The sequence below is a fragment of the Oncorhynchus masou genome, chromosome 24 (assembly GCF_036934945.1).
Source record: "Oncorhynchus masou masou isolate Uvic2021 chromosome 24, UVic_Omas_1.1, whole genome shotgun sequence".
Classification (NCBI taxonomy): Eukaryota; Metazoa; Chordata; class Actinopteri; order Salmoniformes; family Salmonidae; genus Oncorhynchus; species Oncorhynchus masou.
In genome coordinates this window covers 29,395,976-29,422,989 of record NC_088235.1, presented here as the reverse complement: position 1 = coordinate 29,422,989, position 27,014 = coordinate 29,395,976, and the positions used below count along the sequence as shown (strand labels likewise).

The 27,014-nt window shown below is 43.1% G+C and overlaps 1 protein-coding gene across 2 annotated transcripts; it reads right to left on the bottom strand.

Moving 5' to 3' along the window:
* Positions 1-748: 748 nt before the first annotated feature.
* LOC135512013 (eukaryotic elongation factor 2 kinase-like) lies at positions 749-27,014 on the bottom strand. 2 transcript variants are annotated; one of them, XM_064933590.1, is made up of 18 exons: positions 26,008-27,014; positions 25,278-25,561; positions 24,628-24,702; positions 19,661-19,761; positions 13,532-13,560; positions 13,316-13,394; positions 12,497-12,668; positions 6,670-6,819; positions 6,287-6,419; positions 6,036-6,163; positions 5,565-5,781; positions 5,166-5,236; positions 4,961-5,065; positions 3,816-3,950; positions 3,559-3,747; positions 3,326-3,450; positions 2,942-3,120; positions 749-2,819 (listed from the first exon to the last, which is right to left on the bottom strand). In XM_064933590.1, exons 2-18 carry the CDS (start codon positions 25,524-25,526, stop codon positions 2,710-2,712), a joined length of 2,247 nt encoding a protein of 748 aa, XP_064789662.1. In that variant the 5' UTR covers positions 25,527-25,561; positions 26,008-27,014; the 3' UTR covers positions 749-2,709. The 2 variants fall into 2 exon arrangements, with proteins under 2 accessions (XP_064789662.1, XP_064789661.1); XM_064933589.1 differs by lacking the exons at positions 24,628-24,702; positions 25,278-25,561; positions 26,008-27,014 and adding an exon at positions 14,001-14,052 and having other exon boundaries at positions 13,316-13,353; positions 19,661-19,756.

Sequence of the window (27,014 nt, the reverse complement as noted above, 5' to 3'; positions counted from 1 at the left end):
AAAGGACACCAATAAGAAGAGACCTGCTTGGGCCAAGAAACAAGCAATGGACAATTGACCAGTGGAAATCTGTCCTTTGGTCTGATGAGTCCAAATTAGATTTCTTTGGTTCCAACGCTGTGTGAGACACAGAGTAGGTGAACGGATGATATCTGCATGTGTGATTCCCACCGTGAAGCATGGAGGTGTGGGGGTGCTTTGCTGATGACACCGTCAGAGATTTATTTAGAATACAAGACACACTTAACCAGCATGGCTACCACAGCGATACGCCATCCCATCTAGTTTGCACTTAGTGGGACTATCATTTGTTTTTCAACAGGACAATGACCCAAAACACACCTCCAGGCTGTGTAAGGGCTGTTTGACCAAGGAGAGTGATGAAGTGCTGCATCAGATGACCTGGCCTCCACAATCCCCCGACTGCAACCCAATTGAGATGGTTTGGACTGCAGAGTGAAGGAAAAGCAACCAACAAGTGCTCAGCATATGTGGGAACTCCTTCAAGACTGTTGAAGTATCATTCCTCATGAAGCTGGTTGAGAGAATCCTAAGAGTGTGCAAAGCTGTCAAAGGGTGGCTACTTTGAAGAATCAAACATATATTTGCACTTTTTTTGGTTACATGATTCCATGTGTTTTTTCATAGTTTTGATGTCTTCACTATTATTCTACAATGTAGAAAATAGTAAAAAAAAAAAAAAACTTGGATGTGTGTCCAAACCTTTGACTGGTACTGTATACTCAAATTTACAATGCAATGGATGTTTATTTATTCCAAAGAGACATTTACATATAGCTACTTCCATGCATTAATTTATACACAAGCATGCAAACAATGCAACAAGTGCACTCGATAAGTCTATTACTAACATACAGAAGTGATAGGCAAAACCAACAAAGTCAACAAAAGCTATTTGTTCATTTTACAAAATCAAACTTCTTTTCAGTTTAGTAATTTGCTTCTAAATTGCAACCACATTCATACAGTGCATTCAGAAAGTACTCAGACCCCTTGACTTTTAACACATTTGTTACAACCTTATTCTAAAATGGATTGTTTTTTCTCATCCATCTCCACACAATACCCCATAATGACAAAGTGAAAAAAGGTTTTCAGAATTGTTTGTAAATGTGTATATATAAAAAAAAACTTATTTACATAAGTATTCAGACCCTTTGCTATGAGACTCAGAATTGCGCTCAGGTGCATTCTGTTTACATTGATCATCCTTGATGTTTCTACAACTTGATTGGAGTCCACCTGTGGTAAATTCAATTGATTTGATATGATTTGGAAAGGCACATACCTGTCTACATAAGGTCCCACAGTTGACAGTACATGTCAGAGCAAGCCATGAGGTCAAAGGAATTGTCCTTAGAGCTCCGGGACAGGATAATGTCGAGGCACAGATCTGGGGAAGGGTACCTTGGTCAGGTAGGTGACCAAGAACCTGATGGTCACTCTGACAGAGCTATAGCGTTCCTCTGTGGAGACCATCTCTACAGCACTCCACCAATCAGGCCTTTATGGTAGAGTGGGCAGACGGAAGCCACTCCTCAGTTAAAGGCACATGACAGCCAGCTTGGAGTTTGCCAAAAGGCACATCAAGACTCTGACCATGAGAAACAAGATTCTCTGCTCTGATGAAACCAAGATTGAACTCTTTGGCCTGAATGCCAAACATCACGTCTGGAGGAAACCTGGCACCATCCCTACGGTGAAGCATGGTGGTGGCAGCATCATGCGGTGGGGTTTTTTCAGAGGAAGGGACTGGGAGATCAGTCAGCAGAGGGAAAGATGAACGGAGCAAAGTACAGAGTGATCCTTGATGAAAACCTAATCTAGAGCGCTCAGGATCTCAGACAGGAGCCAAGGTTCACCTTCCACCAGGACAACAACCCGAAGCACACAGCCAAGACAACACAGGAGTGGTTTCAGGGTAAGTCTCTGAATGTCCTTGAGTGGCCAAGCCAGAGCCCGGACTTGAACTCGATCAAACATCTCTGGAGACCTGAAAATAGCTGTGCAGTGATGCTCTCCATCCAACCTGACAGAGCTTGAGGATCTGCAGAGAAGAATGGGAGAAACTCCCCAAATACAGGTGTGCCAAGCTTGTAGCGTCATACCCAAGAAGACTCAAGGCTGTAATCACTGCCAAAGGTGCTTCAACAAAGTCCTCACTACTTATGTTAATGTGATAATTCAATTTTTTTTAATAAATATAACTTTGCAAAAAAAAATCTAAACCTGTTTATGCTTTGTTATTATGGGGTTGTGTGTAGATTGATGAGAAGAAACAAATAAAATAATACATTTTAGAATAAGGCTGTAACGTAACAAAATGTGGAAAAAGTCAAGAGATAAGAGCGTCTGCTAAATGACTTAAATGTAAATGTAAAGAGGTCTGAATACACTGTCTATCCAAAAGGGCAATGGGGACAGGAATAGAAAAGGGGAAAATAGATGAAAAGACAAAACCAGTTATAAACAGAAAGTGTAAAATAAAAGACAATTCCTTAATTTATCACCAAGAAACACAGTTAGGCCAGAGGACAGCTGCATAAATGGTCACACACAGATCATACACTCACACTGCATTTAGGAAATCACAGTGAAAGTGTCTAAACTTTAAAACATTAGGGAGAAGTATCCATCACTACATTAGCCGATTCCTTTGGCCTTGCAGAGTGACGTCCCCTCTGTCTTCTACTCCTCCATCATGCCCCAGGCCTCCTCTGCTTTCATATAGTACTGGTTGGCCAGTCGGCCTTTCATTGCTTCCATGGCTGCGTCTGCTGCCTGTGTGAACAGATCACCTGGGCCAGAGAAAGAGAGTCTGTGGTTAGTCACTAAGTACAACAGAGGTTGTAAAACCGAGGGCTCAGGTTAGGGTTTAGTTCTAGTTTAAGTTCAGCTGTGTTTCTCTCTGCTTACTTACCTGCTCTCTGTGGGTCTCGGTCCAGGCCATGGCCCCCCTCCTGGTACATCTCAGCCTCTCTGGCCAGCAGCAGGTAGAGAGGCTCGTCCTGCATGCCGGAAAACTCTCCCCCCTCGTCGTAGTCCGTCATGTTCAGGGCACAGTTGTACCAGCTCACCGCTTCCTTCCAGTCCTGGGACCTGAGAACCACAGAGGTTTTTATAGGTTTGTTATGAAGAAGCGCTTTTCATTTAACATCCATTTCACAGTCCTGATAGTCTGTGTCTTGGGGACTGCTCTCTATTAGTTGTATTTGTGTAATCTTTATTGTTCTGGGTTGATAGCTTCTCATCATAGATGGTCCCATCATGAGTTGATATCTGATATGTCCCCCCAGTCTCTGACCTGTCTGGTGAGAGGATGATGCCGGTGTCGAAGGCCCTGGCCACCAGGATCATACAGGGTCTGTCTCCTGCCTCAGCAGCCTGCAGCAGGAACTTGAAACCCTTCATACGGCTCCCTGAGTTGTCCTGATCACAAGAAGACAACATACAGCATGGAATTACAACATAGAGAAGGAGTCAAAAGACACATTGTGAATTAGAGAGAGAGGTAGAGAGATAGAGAGAAAGAGATACCTCTAGCTCAATCTCTGACAGTATATGGTGTGGCAGCTGTAGGTAACACTGTCCCAGGGCAATGATAGCCTCTAGTTCCCCACACATGGCTGCCGTCTCCAGGTGGTACATGGCTGAGTCCTGGTCCCACTGCTCCTCTTTTTCACAGAACCGACCACCCTCGTGGTAATTTGCCATCGCCAGGTGGACCTGGGGAAGAGGCAAAAGGAGATTTATTGTGTGTTTTTAGTGTGTGTGTGTGTGTTCCAGCCACTCACTTTCCCCAGGATGGACTTCCCGGTCTTCCTCTCCAGGATCATGGAGTCGAGTCTCTCCACCTCCACAGCAACACAGGATGGCCGGTGGACGTGAGAACGAGAAGTGTGGTAGACACTCCATTTCTCATCTGTCAGCTAGACAGACAGAGAGCATAGAAAAGGTCAATGAAACACTGTATATGTATGCATGTTCATAGTACTCAAGCCTCAACTTGTACATATCTGATTTAACACTAATGCTAATCGTACCACAGGTATGCAGTGAGAGATGGAATAGGTAGTTGCAGACCTATTGATTGGTTAGGTGATTTGATCAGGGAGGGGGCAGGTGAACATGTTGACATGGAGAGGCCAAACAAGGACACACATAGGATAAGACCAAAACACAGGGCGGCTGCTGAGTTTGAATTCCTTTTCTTGGGTGCAATAAAACCTTTGCCCCTACTAAGCATACATCCTTAGAAAACAAGCATGTGTCAAATCATCAACTGACACAGTGCAACGTCAGTGCTCCACCCTGCAAAGGCCTGGGTTAGTCCCCTTCATGCAGAGGACAGGGCTGTTGGAGACGTTGACAGCAAGATCATTTAGGTTTGGGTTAAGGGAGGATCTGCTAGGAACCTTTCTCTAGCAAGGAGACAGACACAGCAGCAAAAACCCAGTTAGCTGTCAGTTTTCCCATGAAATGGAGCCATAGATGAGACAGCAGGAACACTACACTAGTGAGCAAAGGATAGGGGGCAACAAAGATGAGCAAGGGGTTATTTGATTTTGCGAAGGTGGCTTTGATAATGGTCATTTATTTTCTTTACCCATCCGACTCAGACTGCTGTAGAAGTGGCGCGGGCCTACATGGTGACATAAACGGACCTAAAGAGAAGGTCAGATTCACACTCACATGGCTATACAGAGTAATAGGTTAACAGTTTTGATGTTGGGGCGTCAGAGAATCCATGTCTTGGTGGCTCAGTTGGTAGAGCATGGCACTTCCAATACCAGGGTTATGGGTTCGATTCCCACGGGGGACCAGTATGAAAATGTATGCACTCACTACGGTAAGTCGCTCTGGATAAGAGCGTCTGCTCAATTACTAAAGAAGAAGTAGTTGACTGTTTCCATAAAGTATTTATGACTGACAAGCTCACCAAGACTGAGTGTTGGTGTAGGGAAGAGTAATGTCCCCCGTTATTGGGGTCCCCTTCACTCCTCCTCTCACTTGGACACCCACTGTCTCCTCCATTCTCTGAGTCCTACAGAAAACAAGCACAGGCCTCAGTTTATGTCAACCACAACTAATGTCATTCTTGTGATCAGGATTTTAAGAGCCATTTCTACAAAGCCTTCACTGACCTTGTGTTCTGGGCCGTGGCTGCGGTTGTTGTGTTTCTCCCCTTCATCCATCTCATTTACAAAAGACCAATCTGAGGGTGGGAAACCAGATGTTAGATTAGAAGAATGGCAGATTTTCTTTTTTTTAAAGAGTTGAAGTAGTTCAACTATATCTCAAACTGAGCCCTTGTTCATTCAACCTCTAGTCTAAAGTATCAAATAACAACACCGTTTAGTTCGTTTTTAATGGGGCTTTAGGCATGCTATTTGGAACGTCATGCTAATGCTGGGCTGCAGCTAATAAAACAAACCCAGATGTTGGGTCACTGACATCACATGCCCACAGATAACCTTCTAGATTAACATAAAATTAGATAAGTGTTATTTGGGTGTACTATAACCTCTAAGCCCTGTTCCTACCCAGAGGAGACTTTCCCATGGAGCCCATAGAGAAGTGCTGTCCTAGGGGGGAGCCAGGGAAGGCGAGGGGCGAGCAGGGGATGGAGTCACTTATAGTGTTGTCCCCAGTCTCTGACAGACGGGAGAGAAGTGGGGGCGCACGGCCCACTGAGATGGTACGAACACGAGCTGAACCACACTGTTCCTCACTACCCCTCAGTACCGTCTGGGCCGACTTCTGATTGGAGGGGAGGGTTGAAAATATTGTAAAATATGAGGACTAAAAGACAATTCTAAATAGCTGCATAAAAGTTGCATGACGTCTCGGGCCTGTGTTCAAATAATTTCCGAGGTTGTATCCTGTCTGTGATGTGCTAATATAATTTCTGTGGTAATACGATGCCTGTGGCTACAACTAGGATGATATGTGATGCTATGTGTCATCGGTCTCACACACTTTGATTCTACTTCAATATATTTCTATGGTCTCACCAGCAGTCTGTTGGTGCAGTCCAGCTGGCTTTTCTCTGCAGTGGAGAGGTCAAAGGGTGTGAGGCCCATACTCTTACAGATCTTATTACACAGGTGGGAGTGGAAGAACAGCGCCATGCCCCGCACACCTGTAATACACATACAAGTATGTTGCAATCTAATTGAAAGTCTTTCGCTAGGTGGGTCACAACTGAAAATGTCAGTCTACCTTTGTGTTGCTAACAGTGTGACTGTGTGAGAGAAAGCCGTACCCAGGTTTCCATTTCCAAAGCCTTTGCCCTTCTCTGTGTGGATCTGGGGGTCCGTGTAGAGGTCCCCCACCCCCTGGATGTCCACCACGATCAGCTGGTGGGCCGAACGCTCAAATGAGAAGTGACTAAATGCCTGCAGGCAGACAGAAAATCACTAGTTACCAGCAAACAACGAAAATATGGTGGTTTACAGGCATTTTGATAGGTTGGAAGTTCACACACAGAACAAACAAAAATTATACAATTTCAAATCTAGCATTTTCAATTGATAACAAAGATGAAGATGCATTGTTGGGTTCTGCAGCTCAGGAGTAATCCATGAAGTTGGCCAACACATTTACAGCAGTAACAGCCTGATGTTGTCGTCCTTGACGAAGAAGTACCTGTGGAGTGAGCCTGATGTTGTCGTCCTTGACGAAGCCAGAGTTGGAGTTGTATTTTGTGTACTTCCCCTCGATGTAGTGTTCCAGGTGGTACAGAGGTTTACCTGGACGCTGCATCATCTCAATCACACACATCTGCATGATGTCCACCTGGGAGGGGGAGAGAGTGAGAATGGTTTGTTTCATTGTTAGAAAATCGTGTAAAATCCACAATCAATCATCTGATCCAGGGGTTCGTAAACTTTTTCAGCCTGGGACCCAAATGAGAAATTCTGTGTTTTCCTGGGACCCCCTCTTTTGACACCTTCAACTATACATAGATATCGGTACTTTTCATTGCCCTTATGCCTCAAACAAATGAAATATAGACAAATAACAATTAAATATAATAATATAAATAGTTATTCATGTTTATTTTACCTTCTTAAAAACACTCTTATAGTGCATTTGTAAAGTATTCAGACACCTTGACTTTTTCCACATTGTTACGTTACAGCCTTATTCTAAAATGGATTCAATTGTTCCCCCCCCCCTCATCAATCTACACACAATACCCCATAATGACAAAACACATAGGTTTTTAGAAATGTCAAAAATGAACAAACATTCAGAACCTTTATGCAGTACTTTGTTGGAGCACCTTTGGCAGTGATTACAGCCTTGAGTCTTCTTGGGTATGACGCTACAAGCTTGGCACACCTGTATTTGGGGAGTTTCTCCCATTCTTCTTTGCAGATCTTCTCAAGCTCTGTCAGGTTGACCAAAGCCCTTCTAACCCCGCTTGGTCAGTTTGGCCGGGTGGCCAGCTCTAGGAAGAGTCTTGGTGGTTCCAAGCTTCTTCCATGTAAGAATGATGGAGGTCAATGTGTTCTTGGGAACCTTCAATGCTGCAAAAATGTTTTGCTACCCTTCTCCAGATATTTGCCTCGACACAATCATGTCTCGAGATTTACAGACAATTCCTTTGACCTCATGGTTTGGATTTTGCTCTGACATGCACTGTAGGACCTTATATGGACAGGTGTGTGCCTTTCCAAATCATGTCCAATCAATTTAATTTAAAGGAGAGCCACACACTCTTTGGAGTTTGTCTGTCGCAACGTTGGATATTAGGTTATTACATTAAATTATTGCATCTGTGCTCCTAGAGTGTGCAGCTCTCCTTCAATTTTTCAAGATTTCTACTCCGCTTGCCAGCACCTAAACGTAAATAGGTGTGCGTTTCTTTCACCTCTAGATCAATCGATTGAATTTACCACAGGTGGACTGCAATCAAGTTGTAGAAACATCCTAAGGATGATCAATGGAAACAGGATGCACCTGAGCTCAATTTCGCGTCTCATAGAAAAGAGTCTGAATACTAACGTAACTAATGTATTTCCATTTTTTTTTTTTTATATTTGCAAACATTTCTAAAAATCTGTTTTTTGCTTTGTCATTATGGGGTATTGTGTATAGATTGATGAGGATTTATTTTTATCCAGGCTCCCAAGTGGCGCAGCTGTCTAAGGCACTGCATCTCACTGTAGAAACTATTGTTGAAAAAAAATCTAGGTTGGAACGGTTGTTAAAATACAATAAATAATTTGCATTCTGAAATGGAATACACCAATTGAGCACATAACACAGATGTAGACCAGTTCAGTTCGGATTTCATCAACCTTGTTGTCACGGACTACAAGAAGAAAACCAGCCCAGTCACGGACCAGGATGTCTTGCTCCCAGGCAGACTAAATAACTTTTTTGCCCGCTTTGAGGACAATACAGTGCCACTGACACGGCCTGCAACGAAAACATGCGGTCTCTCCTTCACTGCAGCCGAGGTGAGTAAAACATTTAAACGTGTTAACCCTCGCAAGGCTGCAGGCCCAGACGGCATCCCCAGCCGCGCCCTTAGAGCATGCGCAGACCAGCTGGCTGGTGTGTTTACGGACATATTCAATCAATCCCTATACCAGTCTGCTGTTCCCACATGCTTCAAGAGGGCCACCATTGTTCCTGTTCCCAAGAAAGCTAAGGTAACTGAGCTAAACGACTACCGCGCCGTAGCACTCACTAACGTCATCATGAAGTGCTTTGAGAGACTAGTCAAGGACCATATCACCTCCACCCAACCTGACACCCTAGACCCACTCCAATTTGCTTACCGCCCAAATAGGTCCACAGACGATGCAATCTCAACCACACTGCCCTAACCCATCTGGACAAGAGGAATACCTATGTGAGAATGCTGTTCATCGACTAAAGCTCAGCATTTAACACCATAGTACCCTCCAACCTCGTCATCAAGCTCGAGACCCTGGGTCTCGACCCCGCCCTGTGCAACTGGGTACTGGACTTCCTGACGGGCCGCCCCCAGGTGGTGAGGGTAGGCAACAACATCTCCACCCCGCTGATCCTCAACACTGGGGCCCCACAAGGGTGCGTTCTGAGCCCTCTCCTGTACTCCCTGTTCACCCACGGCTGCGCGGCCACGCACGCCTCCAACTCAATCATCAAGTTTGCAGACGACACAACAGTGGTAGGCTTGATTACCAACAACGATGAGACGGCCTACAGGGAGGAGGTGAGGGCCCTCGGAGTGTGGTGTCAGGAAAATAACCTCACACTCAACGTCAACAAAACTAAGGAGATGATTGTGGACTCCAGGAAACAGCAGAGGGAACACCCCCCTATCCACATCGATGGAACAGTAGTGGAGAGGGTAGTAAGTTTTAAGTTCCTCGGCATACACATCACAGACAAACTGAATTGGTCCACTCACACAGACAGCATCGTGAAGAAGGCACAGCAGCGCCTCTTCAACCTCAGGAGGCTGAAGAAATTCGGCTTGTCACCAAAAGCACTCACAAACTTCTACAGATGCACAATCGAGAGCATCCTGGCGGGCTGTATCACCGCCTGGTACGGCAACTGCTCCGCCCACAACCGTAAGGCTCTCCAGAGGGTAGTGAGGTCTGCACAACGCATCACCGGGGGCAAACTACCTGCCCTCCAGGACACCTACACCACCCGATGTTACAGGAAGGCCATAAAGATCATCAAGGACAACACCCACCCGAGCCACTGCCTGTTCACCCCGCTATCATCCAGAAGGCGAGGTCAGTACAGGTGCATCAAAGCTGGGACCGAGAGACTGAAAAACAGCTTCTATCTCAAGGCCATCAGACTGTTAAACAGCCACCACTAACATTGAGTGGCTGCTGCCAACACACTGACTCAACTCCAGCCACTTTAATAATGGGAATTGATGGGAAATGATGTAAAATATATCACTAGCCACTTTAAACAATGCTACCTAATATAATGTTTACATACCCTACATTATTCATCTCATATGTATATGCTGTACTCTATATCATCTACTGCATCCTTATGTAATACATGTATCACTAGCCACTTTAACTATGTCACTTTGTTTACATACTCATCTCATATGTATATACTGTACTCGATACCATCTACTGTATCTTGCCTATGCTGCTCTGTACCATCACTCATTCATATATCTGTATGTACATATTCTTTATCCCCTTACACTTGTGTGTATAAGACAGTACTTTTGGAATTGTTAGTTAGATTACTTGTTGGTTATTACTGCATTGTCGGAACTAGAAGCACAAGCATTTCGCTACACTCGCATTAACATCTGCTAACCATGTGTATGTGACAAATTAAATTTGATTTGACCAGAAAAAACACACACAGTGCTAATGAGGTGTTTGGCTGGTTGAAGCTTTCAACAAGCATTTATATTCTGGGCTCAGTTTTTAAACCTGAGCCCAGAATATAAATGCTTGAGAATGTAAACCTGAGGTCATGCTTCTTGCTGAAGATGAACAACCCAGAACTATGTGTGGGTTTGCCTTAAAACCTTTTATGGCTGCTGTACCTGTACAGGGATCAAATCAGCGGAAATTCCAGAGCGCCAACTAATAGTACTCGATACAACTCAAACGTTCCTTAAAACACACATGGAAGGTACTCAATTAAAGCTACACTCGTTGTGAATCTAGCCAACATGTCAGATTTGTAAAATGCTTTTCGGCGAAAGCATGAGAAGCTATTATCTGATAGCATGCAGCCCCCAGAAACACACGAAGGGGAAGTAAACAAAGAAATTAGCGTAGCCGACGCTACACAAAACGCAGAAATAAAATATAAAACATTCATTACCTTTGAGGAGCTTCTTTGTTGGCACTCCTATATGTCCCATAAACATCACAATTAGGTCTTTTTTTTTCGATTAAATCGGTCCATATATATCCAAAATGTCCATTTATGAACACCGTGAAATCCAGGAAAAAACTCCCGTTTCCAAACGCAATGTAATTTTTGAAATTAAAAAAGTTGCCTATAAACTTTGACAAAACATTTCAAACTACTTTTGTAATCCAACTTTAGGTATTAGTAAACGTTAATAAACTATCAAATTGATCACGGAGAGATCTGTATTCAATAGCTGCAAGTTTGGAAATCGTCTTCCAGTTTCCCCCTTTCATAACTTCCTCTGGGAGACTCCATAACAGGATGTGCCTATTACTCAACTGACCAAGGATTTACCTGAATAGAATTCACAACACTGGCGACATCGTGTGGAAGCTGTAGGAACTGTAAGCCGGTCGCTATCTATTATACCTTGCCATAGACAATACAGAGACTGGCGGATTGATTTTTTTCTTCGTCGATTTTGTGATCAGGTTTCCTTGCGATTTCGACACCGAAACACGTTCTGTTATAGTCACAGACATCATTTAACCAGTTTTAGAAACTTCAGAGTGTTTTCTATCCACACATACTAATAATATGCATATACTATATTCCTGGCATGACTAGCAGGACGTTGAAATGTTGCGCGATTTTTAACAAAAAGCTGCGAAAATTCGCAGCAGGCTTAATAGGTTTTAAAAAGCATATTGCTTCAATCAGTTTATTCCAGTTCAGAATAAAAATTATTACTTGTATTTTAACAGCAACAGTTCCAACCTATACTTGTTTTCAACAATCCTTTCTACAGTAAGATGTACAGTAGGCCTGATCATTTTATCTTCATATGTACTGTAACTTAGTGTTGCACTATCAGTAGCTAGCTAGCTAGCTTGCTTGGGCTAATATTAGCAAAATAACTAACGTTATTAGCTGTGTACAAGGCTGTGTACAAGGCTGTGTACAATTGTTTGAAAGAGAAACTCACATCTACATTGAGAGATAATATTCCCTTATTTCTGCTTATTATCGCCTGTTATAAAATGACAACAATGCCTTGCTAGTTGACTTACTCACTGTCGAAGCATTGTTTCCTGAAGCATTCTGCCCTGTACTGTGGATGCTTGGTCAGAAACTCATCGCTGTATTTGCATTTCATGACAATTGAGCTGTCAGAACTTGTGGCAAACGTGACGACATTTGACAGAAGTCATTTGATGACATCGGTGAGTGAAGGCGAGTGAGAATGGCAAGTCATTGTCTGACAGCGTATCATCTGCAGCTGAACAACAGCGCTGCGTCGTGTGGGTCGCAGAGTGATCTTCAAGAAAACTGCAGAAAAAAGATCCGGTAAAATGCGAAGCACACGGGCATCGCTCCCCCACTCACGCAGCTGCCGAGCTGACACGGCTGCTAAGCAGATAGCGCAATGAATAGAGTCCATTTACACTTGGCCAAATAAATTCCAGTAATTAATGAAATCATACTTTTACTCTAACACGTTAAGACCCACCATGAACAGGTCCGCGACCCACCCATACTTTAAGAAAGGCTGATCTAATCAATCAATCAGACCAATCGACTGGATGACTCATTGGTTAATTAAATGTTCCATCCATACCTGTTTGGGTGGCCTGTGGCGGTTGTACTCTTCTCCCCAGAGTTTGGCCTCCATCTGCAGCCTGACATCCTCAAAGTACACATCCCTGTCCACAGGCTCCATGTAGCGCTTCGTCACATAGTTACACGCACTCTTCCAGTTACTACTGTGGGAGAAGTTAGACAGCTTCTTCCTGCAGAAAGATGGAAAGGAAATATGGAAAAATGACAAAGATTAGAAGAATGGCACTGTATTAAAATGACAGGAACATTTAAATGAGTAAATCCAACTAAGGTGAAATACTCCTAAGGGTTTGAGTGGTGTATCTCTTGGGAATTGTGTATTTTTGCTGATAAACCATAAAGATGTTTTCTATGGTGAGAACCTGTGTATGAGCTTGTTAGTGGGTGAGGGTTTATTTGTTGGACTGCCAGTGGTCTGATATAGACAGGATGGATGCCTCATTGCCTCCGCTACACTGTTCCCACAGAAAGAGATCGCATCATAATAAGGTCACAAACTTTGAGATAGAGAACTCCACTGGGTGCCATGTTGTCATGAAAAGTTTGAGAATTGAGAATGTGAATTAGAATGTTGTAGTCATGGAATGTTTGTTTCTGTCTAGGGATCTATCTAGGGCTCTAAACTGGACTAAATGGGTCAGAGAGATATTTGTGGAATGTGGATTGGGGACCTGAGCAGCTCGTACCGTCTTGTCATTTTGTTTACACTGCATGAAGAGGAAAGATCACACGGCTCTGAAACTAGCAGGAACAAAAGGCCAATAAGAGACCAGGACATATGGAGAACATTAATAAAGATAAAGTGTGTGACACTTACGTTCTGAAGCATTCCCTCATGGCACCGCGTCCAAAAGGCTGTGAGAAACCAAAAAGACAAATCAATAATTGCTGAGAAACTCAACTCACCAAGCTTCAGAAGACTTTCACATTCATGTAAACAGTGTTACAACATTCCACATACATATCCACAAGTCCAACAATGTTCTGATGAATAATAACATAGATTACTGCTGATTTAGGAGTGGAGGCATACCTGGCCACTCCGCTGTGATAGCCTTGTACCTGTGGAGAGATCAAGCAAATAAACATCCATTGATCAAACATTATTATTCAGTTCTATATGGGCCAGAATTCTGGACTTGTTTTAGCAATATGGTGATGACTAGAAAGTAGAAAATGTAACTTTGGCCACAATGCTCCATATACTGAAGGGGTCGGGGTTAGAACAAGGGGACTGAAAACAGAAACTGACAAACATTAGAGTACTTGGATTTGTTCTAACCAGGACCTGCTCTGCTTATCCTCAAATAGCCCAAATATAGTCATCCATAACCTGAAAATAGTCTAATCTATGATGTCACGTCCCCCTAGGATTAAAAGGGGTTGTGAGATATTCCCTTGGTTTGGTGATGTTCAATGTCAGAGCCCAGACCCAAAGACCATGTGGGAATGCATTTATCACCCATGTGAACTTGACGTTACATGTCACAATCAATTCTCACCATTGGGACCATTAACAGTTTGTAGGGTTCCTTCTCTAGACTGGATCCGATCCTAGGGGGAGAATTTCAAACACACTGTATGTACAGATTATGAATGCTTGGCTTGTCTGAGACTGGGTTAGCCATACACACCGATAAAGACACATAGCATACCCAGAGGCAAAATATTTACACAGTCTGTACTGCCAAGCATATGTCTCTGCCTAGAACTCTGTGTACCAGGGTTTTTATTCCAGTCAGGAGTCAGCCACTGCTACTGGGGGCATGGGACAAGAAGATGGCACCATGCCATTGGCTAAGAGACCAGAGAGGCTTAGGTAGAGTGAGGTTACGACTAGAGTTGTCCGGCAGCCACGTGTCATGACCGCAACCAAATTCCACATGACCAATGAGTCACGGTAACTAGGCATCTCCAAAACTGTGCTCTGCTGGTTATTAGTAGCATTCCAAACTTTCTAATGGCCTGGTACTCAGTGTCCTACTGTCCCTCTAATCCCTCTACCAAATCAAACACTTCATGAGAGCCCTGGAGTTTGAGCAGAATAGGATCACCTTTGGCACAATGACTTCAGCGATGTCATTTACAAAATAGCCTCCAACACTCTACTCAGCAAATTGGATGCAGTCTATCACCGTGCCATCAGTTTCGTCACCAAAGCCCCACATACTACCCACCACTGCGACCTGTATGTTCTCGTTGGCTGGCCCTCGCTTCATATTCGTCGCCAAACCCACTGGCTCCAGGTCATCTATAAGTCTTTGCTAGGTAAAGCTCTGCCTTATCTCAGCTCACTGGTCACCATAGCAGCACCCACCCGTAGCACGTGCTCCAGCAGGTATATTTCACTGGTCACCCCCAAAGCCTGTTCCTCCTTTGGCCGCCTTTCCTTCCAGTTCTCTGCTGCCAATGACTGGAACAAATTCCAAAAATCACTGACGTATCTCCCTCACTAACTTTAAGCATCAACTGTTAGAGCAGCTCACAGATCACTATCTTTTTTTAAATATTTATTTTTATTTTTTACCTTTATTTAACTAGGCAAGTCAGTTAAGAACAAATTCTTATTTTCAATGACGGCCTAGGGACAGTGGGTTAACTGCCTGTTCAGGGGCAGAACGACAGATTTGTACCTTGTCAGCTCGGGGATTTGAACATGCAACCTTCCGGTTACTAGTCCAATGCTCTAACCACTAGGCTACCCTGCCGCCTCTATACATAGCCCATCTGTAAATAGCCCATCCAACTACCCCATCCCCATATTGTTATTTATTTATTTATGTTTTGCACCCCAGTATCTCTATTTGCACATTCATCTTCTGCACATCTATCACTCCCGTGTTTAATTGCTAAATTGTAATTCTCTCCACTGGGATTCTCTGCCTGTAACCCTATTACATGGGCTGAGTCACTGGCTTACTGGTGCTCTTCCATGCCGTCTCTAGGAGGGGTGCGTCACTTGAGTGGGTTGAGTCACTGACGCGATCTTCCTGTCTGGGTTGGCGTACCCCCCTGGGTTATGCCGTGGAGGAGGTCTTTGTGAGCTATACTCGGCCTTGTCTTGATGATAAGTTGGTGGTTGAAGATATCCCTCTAGTGGTGTGGGGGCTGTGCTTTGGCAAAGTGGGTGGGGCTATATCCTGCCCTTTTGACCCTGTCTGGGGGTATCGTCGGACGGAGCCACGGTGTCTCCCAACCCCTACTGTCTCAGCCTCCAGTATTTATGCTGCAGTCGTTTATGTTCGGGGGGCTAGGGTCAGTTTGTTATATCTGGAGTACTTCTCCTGTCTTATCCGGTGTCCTGTGTGAATTTAAGTATGCTCTCTCTAATTCTTTATTTCTTTCTCTCGGAGGACCTGAGCCCTAGGACCATGCCTCAGGACTACCTGGCCTGATGACTCCTTGCTGTCCCCAGTCCACCTGGCCGTGCTGCTGCTCCAGTTTCAGCTGTTCACCCTGTGGCTATGGAACCCTGACCTGTTCACCGGACGTGCTACCTGTCCCAGACCTGCTGTTTTCAACTCTCTAGAGACAGCAGGAGCGGTAGAGATACTCTCAATGATCGGCTATGAAAAGCCAACTGACATTTAGTCCTGAGGTGCTGACCTGTTGCACCCTCGACAACTACTGTGATTATTATTATTTGATCCTGCTGGTCATCTATGAACATTTGAACATCTTGGCCATGTTCTGTTATAATCTCCACCCGGCACAGACAGAAGAAGACTGGCCACCCCTCATAGCTTGGTTCCTCTCTAGGTTTCTTCCTAGGTTCTGGCCTTTCTAGGGAGTTTTTCCTAGCCACCGTGCTTCTACATCTGCATTGCTTGATGTTTGGGGTTTTAGGCTGGGTTTCTGTAAAGCACTTTGAGATATCAGCTGATGTAAGAAGGGCTTTATAAATACATTTGATTTAATTACTTTGCCACTACGGCCTATTTATTGCCTTACCTCATTTGCACACACGGTATATAGATTTTTTCCCCTATTGTGTTATTGATTGTACATTTGTTTATTCCATGTGTAACTCTGTGTTGTTTTTGTCGCACTGCTTTGCTTTATCTTGGCCAGGCTGCAGTTGTAAATGAGAACTTGTTCTCAACTGGCCTACCTGGTTAGATAAAGGTGAAATAAATTAAATATGAATTGAAATAAGTGTTTTGAAAGCATCTAAAAATGAGGAGGATCCCATCAGCTTTCTATAGGCTAGGCCTACTATATTTATTTCTCAACTTCCCTAATATTAAGCACATTTACTACAGGAGTTGCCTACCTGCTTGGCATGAAAATTAACCACGGGAAAATAGTCCCTTCATTCGCTATTCAAGTGCATACGGATTACATATCTTTTCCCCCCTGACCCTGGTCCATTCCAAATCAAAACTATTTTCACACATACAGTGGGGCAAAAAGGTATTTAGTCAGCCACCAATTGTGCAAGTTCTCCCACTTAAAAAGATGAGAGGCCTGTAATTTTCATCAGGTACACTTCAACTATGACAGACAAAATTAGAAAAAAAATCCAGAAAATCACATTGTGGGATTTTTAATGAATTTATTTGCAAATTATGGTGGAAAATGGCAATGACAGAGGTCAAACGTTTTCTGTAAGTCTTCACAAGGTTCACACACATTGTTGCTGGTATTTTGGCCCATTCCTCCATGCAGATATCCTCTAGAGCAGTGATGTTTTGGGGCTGTTGCTGGGCAACACGGACTTTCAACTCCCTACAAAGATTTTCTATGGGGTTGAGATCTGGAGACTGGCTAGGCCACTCCAGGACCTTGAAATGCTTCTTACGAAGCCACTCCTTCGTTGCCCGGGCGGTGTGTTAGGGATCATTGTCATGATGAAAGACCCAGCCACGTTTCATCTTCAATGCCCTTGATGAAGGAGGTTTTCACTCAAAATCTCACAATACATGGCCCCATTCATTCTTTCCTTTACACGGATCAGTCGTCCTGGTCCCTTTGCAGAAAAACAGCCCCAAAGCATGATGTTTCCACCCCCATGCTTCATAGTAGGTATGGTGTTCTTTGGATGCACCTCAGCATTCTTTGTCCTCCAAACACGACGAGTTGAGTTTTTACCAAAAAGTTCTATTTTGGTTTCATCTGACCATATGACATTCTCCCAATCTTCTTCTGGATCATCCAAATACTCTCTAGCAAACTTCAGACGGCCTGGACATGTACTGGCTTAAGCTGGGGGACACGTCTGGCACTGCATGATTTGAGTCCCTGGCGGCGTAGTGTTACTGATGGTAGGCCTTGTTACTTTGGTCCCAGCTCTCTGCAGGTCATTCAATAGGTCCCCCCGTGTGGTTCTGGGATTTTTGCTCACCGTTCTTGTGATCATTTTGACCCCACGGGCTGAGATCTTGCGTGGAGCCCCAGATCGAGGGAGATTATCAGTGGTCTTGTATGTCTTCCATTTCCTAATAATTGCTCCCACAGTTGATTTCTTCAAACCAAGCTCTTTACCTATTGCAGATTCAGTCTTCCCAGCCTGGTGCAGGTCTACAATTTTGTTTCCGGTGTCCTTTGACAGCTCTTTGGTCTTGGCCATAGTGGAGTTTGGAGTGTGACTGTTGAGGTTGTGGACAGGTGTCTTTTATACTGATAACAACTTCAAACAGGTGCCATTAATACAGGTAATGAGTGGAGGACAGAGGAGCCTCTTAAAGAAGTAGTTACAGGTCTGTGAGAGAGAAATCTGGCTTGTTTGTAGGTGACCAAATACTTATTTTCCACCATAATTTGCAAATAAATTCATGAAAAATCCTACAATGTGATTTTCTGGATTTTTTTTTTTTCATTTTGTCTGTCATAGTTGAAGTGTACCTATGAAGAAAATTACAGGCCTCATCTTTTTAAGTGTAGAACTTGCAATTGGTGGCTGACTAAATACTTTTTTGCCCCACTGTATATGATTTAGAATATGTAAAGACAAGATTAAATTGAGAATAGTCTGATGGGTGAGATAATATTCTAAGGCAAGAAACAGCACATACATTTTTTTGCAACTATTTCAAATCTTAGTCACATTCATCATGTCTTGCCCATAGGCCTATATTTCTTGATAAGGTTTGTATCACAACTAACGTGGCCAAATAACTCTAAGTGTAGCCCATAGGTCTTGGACCCCTGGAACAGGGTTGGAGAGCCCGTAGCCTGTAGGTCTTGGACCCCTGGAACAGGGTTGGAGAGCCCATAGCCTGTAGGTCTTGGACCCCTGGAACAGGGTTGGAGAGCCCATAGCCTGTAGGTCTTGGACCCCTGGAACAGGGTTGGAGAGCCCATAGCCTACAGAAAGCCTAGTGAAACATGCGTTCCTTATAAATCCAGTCACTTCGCAAATGCAGAGTTTTGGCTGGCCAGCGGACACTATTTAAAAGAGGTTCCCATCTTTCTGGAGCGACTATATTTATTGCTCAATTTTTACAATTAAACACATGATCCGCTTTACAACCGGTGTAGACTAACTGGCATATTACAAACGTAACCACTGCTAAAATTGCATAAATAACTAAATTAACCCTATAGGAGGACCTGTTTCAAATTATCATCTTGTTAACCACTCAATACAGAATAGCCACAAGTGTACAATCACTCAGAAATCATTTGGAGAAAAATATCCTATCTATTTTAATTGAGCCATGTTCAATTTTATTTTTCTAACTTTAAAATAATGTAACAGGAATGATGAGCAAAGCTTGTCTGCTGAACTAGTGTAGCTCACAGCCAGCCAGATTAGGGCCTAACATAAGGACGACTCAGAATATGCTATTCTGTTCTTCTGAAATAGGCTACATTTTCTTCATATCATGCTTCCGTAGACCTGGCTAAAATAAATAGTAATGTTCATGAGCTGAAATAAAAAATTCCAGAAATGTTCCAAATGTACAAAAAAGCGTATTTCTCTCAAATTCTGTGCAAAATGTGGTTACATCCCTTTTGGCTTCAGACTAAGTGTTTTGGCGTGGGCAGGCAGACAGCCCAGATATCTGCCACAAGGGAAATTTGTGCACAGGCCAAGAAAAACTTGTAAGGGCCATAGGAAATGCAGTGATGTTTATATAATGTACTGTACCTACAGAAAGGGCAGGGGTGTGGGGATGATGTGTATTTGTCAACTACTGACAGACACACAAATCTGTACCTGTATCGGATGCATGGCTCTGTCTTGACTTCCTCCAGGTGAAACTCAGCCCAGAGATCAGGCATGGCCTTGGCCTTCTCTAAGGCTCTATTCCACGCTACCTGGAACAATGGGAAACAAGACTCATCTTTTAGATACCTATCACATTGTATCACAGCTTATGCTAAGGGAAGCTACAGACACTGGGGAAACATAAATGAAACACACAGATTAGGGATGTGACAGTCATGGAATTCTGGGTGATTTTTTTGTCAGCCCAAAAAACAAAAACAAATCGTAAGTATTTTTTTTAATGACGCACATTTTCTCCTCTCCTCCAGACTGCATATGTGCTGCAGGGAGTCGGACACTTATGTGGTTTTCCGACAGAAAGGCTCAGATCAACATGGCAGTGGTGCCATTGTTTTACGTTTTTTCTTTATAATTTATACATAATTTCCAGAAAAGTTGGTTCCTGTTTCAGTCATGTCTTTGGTCACGTTCGCATGGGTCAAACAAAAACACCCTAATTATTGGTTGACCATAGATCTTTTTACAATGCAGGCGATGGCTGCAGAATGAAGTTGGTAAAGAGCAGTCGACTAGTCAACTTCCTGTTTGCTAAAATTCTAATAGTTTGTCTAATTTCAGTTTGTAATTACAGAGAGATCCTTGATGAAAACCTGCTCCAGAGTGCTCAGGACCTCAGACTGGGGCAAAGGTTCATCTTCCAACAGATCAACATCCCTAAGCACACAGCCAAGAAAACGCAGGAGCGGCTTAGGGACAAGTCTCTGAATGTCCTTCTGTGGCCCAGCCAGAAACTGGACTTGAACATCTCTGGAGAGACCTGAAAATAGCTGTGCAGCGACGCTCCCCATCTAACCTGAGCTTGAGAGGATCTGCAGAAAAGAATTGGAGAAACTCACCAAATACAGGTGTACCAAGCATGTAGCGTCATACCCAAGAAGACTCATGGTTGTAATTGCTGCCAAAAGTGCTTCAACCATTACTGAGTAAAGGGTCTGAATACTTCTGTAAATGTAATATTTAATTTTAAAAAATGTATTATTATACATTTGCAAACATTTATAAAACCTGTTTTTGCCTTGTCATTATGGGGTACTGTGTGTAGATTGATGAGGGAAAAAAACTATTTAAATGATTTTACAAGAAGGCTGTAATGTAGTAAAAGTGAAGGAGTCTGATTACGTTCCGAATGTACTGTACATGCTAGAACGCGTCAATAAGATCTCGCGAGCTCATGCTTGGCTTTGCCCCTTCCTTGCTTTTTCTGCCCCTTCCTTGCTTGTTCTGCCCACAACGACTCATTTGTTCCCATTGGAAACGACAGGCTGTGGTCTATCTTGGGTTAGTTATAAAACCTTTGGCACCATAGCCAAGCACAGAATGAGGCATAATACCCATAAAACCTGCCGGTCAAACACGGAAATGGTTCAAATAGTTTATCCATCATTAATTTTATCCATTGTGGATTTTAGAAACACTTCAAATAAGCGCTGTGTATTGTATAGACTTACCCTGGCGAGACGTTTTCATAAACGTGTAAATCGCTCTCAGACAAGGTGACTTTTATCAAAATATTAGCCTATATTTACCCCCCTCCAAAAATGAAATGCTAAATTAGCTGTTAATGTGGCTATCATAAAGAACTACAAATTCCTGTCTCAAGATTCACATCACTCACCAAATCCATGATGATCTGGACGGGACGGGCATGTTAATGTTAGCCACATGTAATGTTAATATTAGCTACATTTAGTAATTAATAAATTGGCTAAAGTTTTTTTTAAATGGACAATTCTGTGTACTGTCATGGGCAAGTTTTAAATTGAAAATGCATGTTATCTAGCTAGCTAGCTCATGGCTAGCTAGTTAACAACATTAGCCTGGCTAGATGGCTACATTTGCTGTCTATTTGTCTAGACATTTAAATGCATGAAAAATTCATAAAAACAAGTTTAGCTTTCTTTGGCTTTTATAAACCAACAGTCTAGCTTGCTAACTTAGATGGTGAAGCTAGGACTAGGCATTCTTGATCAAGTTTGTTTGTGTCCGTGGGTGAGTAGCCTACTTCACTTGTAGCTACCCCAGCTAGCTGTATTATTTTAGTCTGGCTTTTTGAGAGGTTTCAAAGATGGACTGATTAGCATCCTCACGATTCAGTGTGCTTACTTTACTGCGGGAAAACATTGATATGTTTGCTGTTACTCTCTGGACAGCAGATCCTTAGTATAGCTAGTAGGCCAGGTTACAGTGTGTAAACTTAAGACCTCCCTGCTATGGTGGGTCTTTAAATTAATTGGTATTCACACATTTGTTTTGTTTTTTTAGGTAGAATTACCATCATGTTATTGATGCCAAATTGCAAACCTTATTTTCACCTTGTTTTCCAGAACCATTGGGAGTGCCCGAGTCTTATCACCTCTCAACTTGGTACACTGTTTCAACCTGGAACACTATTCTCCTGCTTTGGTCTGTTTCAGTCATTGCAGGAAGTCATGAAGAGCAGGAGTGTGTAAAGGGTTTTGTCCCAGCCCAGCTCTAACACCTGACTTAAATAATCAACATATCAAATAATATATAATATAATATAATAATATATAATAATATATAATAATAACAGTGATAGGCTATGATTTGTAATGCTCCACTCTCAAGTTGAAGTTGAACTTGTTGACTGATGCCAAGGCGGCAGCGGCTGCTAAGGCGGCAGCGGCTGCTAAGGCGGCAGCTAAGAAGGCAGCGGCTGCTAAGAAGGCAGCGGCTGCAAACGAGAAGACTGCAGCACTGATGCACACCTGCCCTATCTGTCAGGTAATTTGGTTAACTGTATATGCTCAAAATCCCTCTTTTGAATTGATAGAGGAAAACAATACAGGGAGAGATATGATAAGCAGACAAATCAAGAGGATCATGAGAAGTTTGCTTTAGGAACTTTCAGCAAAAGATAATCATAATGAATCATGAGATATGATACAGGGCCAAGTTTTTTTCCATGTTCAGGTTATGTGGTAGGACAAATTAGCTAGTATGTGCAAGCTACCCACAGCTAATTTGCTAGCTAATTTGTCCTATTTAGCTAGCTTGCTGTTGCTAGCTAATTTGTCCTGGAATATAAACATTGAGTTGTTATTTTACCTGAAATGCACAGGGTCCTCGACTCCACCAATTAATCCACACAAACAACGGTCAACCGAATTGTTTCTAGTTATCTCTCATCCTTCCAGGCTTTTTCTTCTCTTGACTTTTTATTACGATTGCCAACTTTCATAAATTAGGTGCATTACCGCCACTGACCTCGTTCGTCTTCTGTCACCCACGTGGGTATAACCAATGAGGAGATGGCACGTGGGTACCTGCTTCTATAAACCAATGAAGAGATGGGAGAGGTAGGACTTGCAGAGGGATCTGCATCACAAATAGAACTGACTTCTATTTTAGCCCTTGGAAACGCAGACATCATTGGCGAGCGGGAGCAGTGTGGGTGCAATAATTGAATTATATAGATATCTAAATTAATTTTGCAACACTCGCGCACGTGTCGTGAGCAGTGTTGTCAGCCTGTCATGTCCAACAGTTCCCTCTGAACACAAAGAGTTTGACGCAAGTAATTCATTGTCAATGGAGCAGTCCGCACAGCTGCGTTGAGGATGTCGCACTAGGCTGCAGTCCGTTCTGTGTATCACGCGTTTTCAACTCGTGTTTTGCTTTACGGTGTGGTGGTAAGTTACAAAGATAAGTTCATTAACATTCAGGCTAGTTAGCTAGCTATCAAACTACAAAGCAATCACTTTGCTAGATAGCTTAGCTAAGAAATTGCCAGCACCGAGCTTCCACTTTCCAGCAAATAATTTCACCTTCAACTGACCAGGTAATCCAATCGTATTGGCAATGTGTCTACATGCAGATTTTTTGCATGGAGGTCCCGGTAACAATCGGCGCTTTGGTCGAACACAGCAGGGAACCAAGAGACAACAAAAATGACCTCCATGCTGAAACCGTTCTGCAGCCTTGCAAAGCACATGTGCGTCAAGTACAGCAAATCCGAACTAGACATCTGCTAAAACAACATATGGAAAAACGAAAGAGCATTTAGTGGACTTACGGCGTGACCTACTCACTATGCCACACACACACTCTGCAATTTAGATAAGATATAATGTTACTCTAAGAGATGGAAATTTGTCTTCTGCTTTTAATCCAACCCCCCACCCCAGATATACACACACATTAGGTTGTAGAAGCTGGAGCTGAGGGCAACCACAGTGCAGCACCTAATAAGCAGTAGGTGGCAACTGACATCCATCTTGCCTAATGTATATTTAGCCTGAACTATTTACATTGATAGACGAAGGTCATGTTTTTAACAGGCAGAAAGCCACGTCTGGTTGGTGAGAAACACACACTGGGCATTGCACGTCAGTCCCTGGTCACCTGCAGTTTGAGTGTCCCTTCACACGTCCCCAATGATACTATATACAGCATAGCTGTGGTTGTACCCTCCATGATATCATATACAGTACATCTGTGGTTGTAGCCTTGTGCTCAGACACTACCTCCTCACAAAACTGCATCACCAGATATAAGACACAGTAGTGGTAAGCTATGGTACAGTATAAACAGCCTGTCTGCCTGTTGCTTTTCTGATACAGTTTGCACCGCAGAAGAGCTGAAAATTACATTTAGAATAAGAAACAATACCCTGTTTCACCCATTATCGTCATGTGCTTATTAGATTTGCATTAGCCTAACTGTTGATATATTCCTGAGGACTCCTGCACGGGTTAGAGAAGATAAAATTACAACTAAGGAACTAATGGTTAGATAAAACAGGTCATGCAAAAACAATGGAAGGAAGGAAGAAATTATTTAAAGACTGAATGAATGATGGGAAGGTGAGGAAAAAGGAGGCAGTCACTGATGCAAAAGGAGGGGGGAATGAAACAACGTGGTGAGTAACGTACCCGTCCATTGTCAGATAACGCCCCAAACTCGACTGACCGTTGTTGTAGAGTTTCCTTCTCTGTTTCTGTTTCATTCTATGTGGAGAGGCAGAGAAATTAACTGCTTAATATTAGCAACTTAACCATATGTGAGGAGCAGAGCAAAAGATATGTGATTGGTTGACTATGTTGATGTTGGAAATATTATCATGTTATTGCCAGTAGAATGTGTTTTGGAACTTGCTTCCAACATGGCAACCCATAAATTCTACATCTCAAACAGTCTGCCGAACTCTGAGGGAGGGCTATTTATTATCCCCCACTCTACAGGCTGGCCTACTGGATCAAAAGGCCAAGGGTTGCGACCCATGTTGTGAAAGGGTTGTTTACATATGACATCATCATGTGAGGTAAGAGCTGCTCTCTGGGTACTTCCTGTTCTGAGGAAGACAGGAGGGAGCTGACCTGCTCTCAGCCACAGCAATGCAATCACACAAATGCACACACACACAGATGGCATTCTCCTTCTCTCTAGCAGTGTGAGCAAGAGCTCAGCATTTTGTATACTGACATTAGAGCAATACAGTACATGGCAACATGTTGCCAGTCAGCTGGTACTTAAAGAATCTTCTGAACCCTGGTAATATTGCACCTACACTACTGCTGCTCACCTTGTACATGAAGGAGTTTTGGGGAGAGTTGGGCAGCTGATTGCTGTGGACCAGGTTCTTCAGATAGTCACAGATGTCTTTGGCCTGGCTGACAGGGTCGTCTGTGATGGGACAGATGTAGTAGTCGTCCTCACCGCTATCATTAGCTTCGCTAATGGATGGAGCATGTTGACATGGGGTTCCCTGTTTCCTTGGGTTATGCTGAGCACTGCCCACCTCCTCCATACTAAACATCAGGTCATCCTCCATGGTGGCTTGTAGGGGTGTGTGTGATGAGTACTGGGCTGGGGAAATTGCAACAGAAACACAAAGATGTGAATATGCATGTACACAGAGATGGCTGTATTTCCTAGTTAAATAAAGGTTCAATAAAACACAAAAAAAATACAAATATTGAGGCAATGACAATTTAACTAACTGGGTTTAATTGTGGCCTATTCTATCATCACAAATGCAACAAACTGTCACATGTGGATGGCAGTATTTGGTTTAGTCTTACATTGCATACAGGAACACTTGTTTAGACATCCAACTAGTACAACTATTTTATAAAGTAATAATTATTACTACACGTATTACCATTGAACAGTGGTGAGAAAGGCTCAGGGCTCACCCATCAATCACACCTTTTCAATGTTTCGTAAAGAGTTGAGGGCTTATAAAAAAAACATTTGCTGCAGTGCATTTACAGTACACGAGTGTAGACAAAGACAGTACTGCGGCGATTTACCTAATCTGATCAAGGGTGTACAGAAACTACTCCACGAAAATATGCGTGCTTTGATAATCCTCCAACAACTTCCTCTGTCTGGCGGTATTTGCAACGTTTTCAATTAGTTGGGTTGCCTTGCTAGCTAGCTGTTATTCCAAGTCAGAGGGCCGCTGCTGAACTGTGGTGGATTCTGACTCTCCGATGTGGCCAGATGGTCCAGGGCGAGTCCCTCTTCTTTGTAGTTTTGTATGTTCCCTGGTTCACCCGTCCAGGTTGGCGGCGTACACGTATTGTTTACAGTCTCGGACAGCCGCACCCCTTTAAGGCAGCGAGCCAAAAAAATAATGTACATAAGTATATGTATGGCCACTGCGAGTGGTCACAAACACTAAAATTAAATTAGTAGAGTTTGTCACATTTGCATGAAAAATACAAACGATGCCACGTGGTGAAAGTTCATGTCCAACATCTAGCAAACGGTTGAAAGTCACTCTCAAGCAGCTAACGTTAGCAGTGCGACAGATTAAATGGTTAGTGCTTCTCGGGCTCAATGGGACGTCCCTAACCTAACCAACAACCCAATATAGACTGGGTTGCAACCACAGATGCTTCAGCGTCCGCATGCTTCCCATCCAAAACAGTTCGGAAGACTTCGTGCAAATATCATGACGACATTTTGTGAAGTTTTTGTTCGTTTTGAAAATCTGTGAGGTGTTTTTCGGCAGTTCGGGCACACGGGATTTTTCCGAGAGGCAAGGCGAAGTTCGGAGCCGAAGTCTACGCCCCTTTCGTCGCTGATTGGTCAAGAGTAGGAATTCTTCTGTAAAGTATTTGTTGTCGTTCAACGAGAGAAGGCTCATTTCAAGCAAATATTTTAATTTTGATGTAAAATTGCGGGACGAAGATATCCTAGTCAAAAACGTCTAAAAGAATGACAGATTTCTTGAGTTATGTTTAGATTAATTCTGACTGGAGGAAGTTTATACTAACTATGGACAAAGAGTACTATTAACGCTTTTTTCTCC

Bases quoted from the DNA above. Each gene is read 5' to 3' on its own strand.
- LOC135512013 (XM_064933590.1), bottom strand. From the start codon at position 25,526: ATGGAGGATGACCTGATGTTTAGTATGGAGGAGGTGGGCAGTGCTCAG. The intron at 24,703-25,277 runs GTGAGCAGCAGT...CTCTCCACATAG, and splicing joins AAAACTCCTTCATGTACAAG to AATGAAACAGAAACAGAGAA. The intron at 3,951-4,960 runs GTGAGCTTGTCA...CTGTCTGTCTAG, and splicing joins TACACCAACACTCAGTCTTG to CTGACAGATGAGAAATGGAG.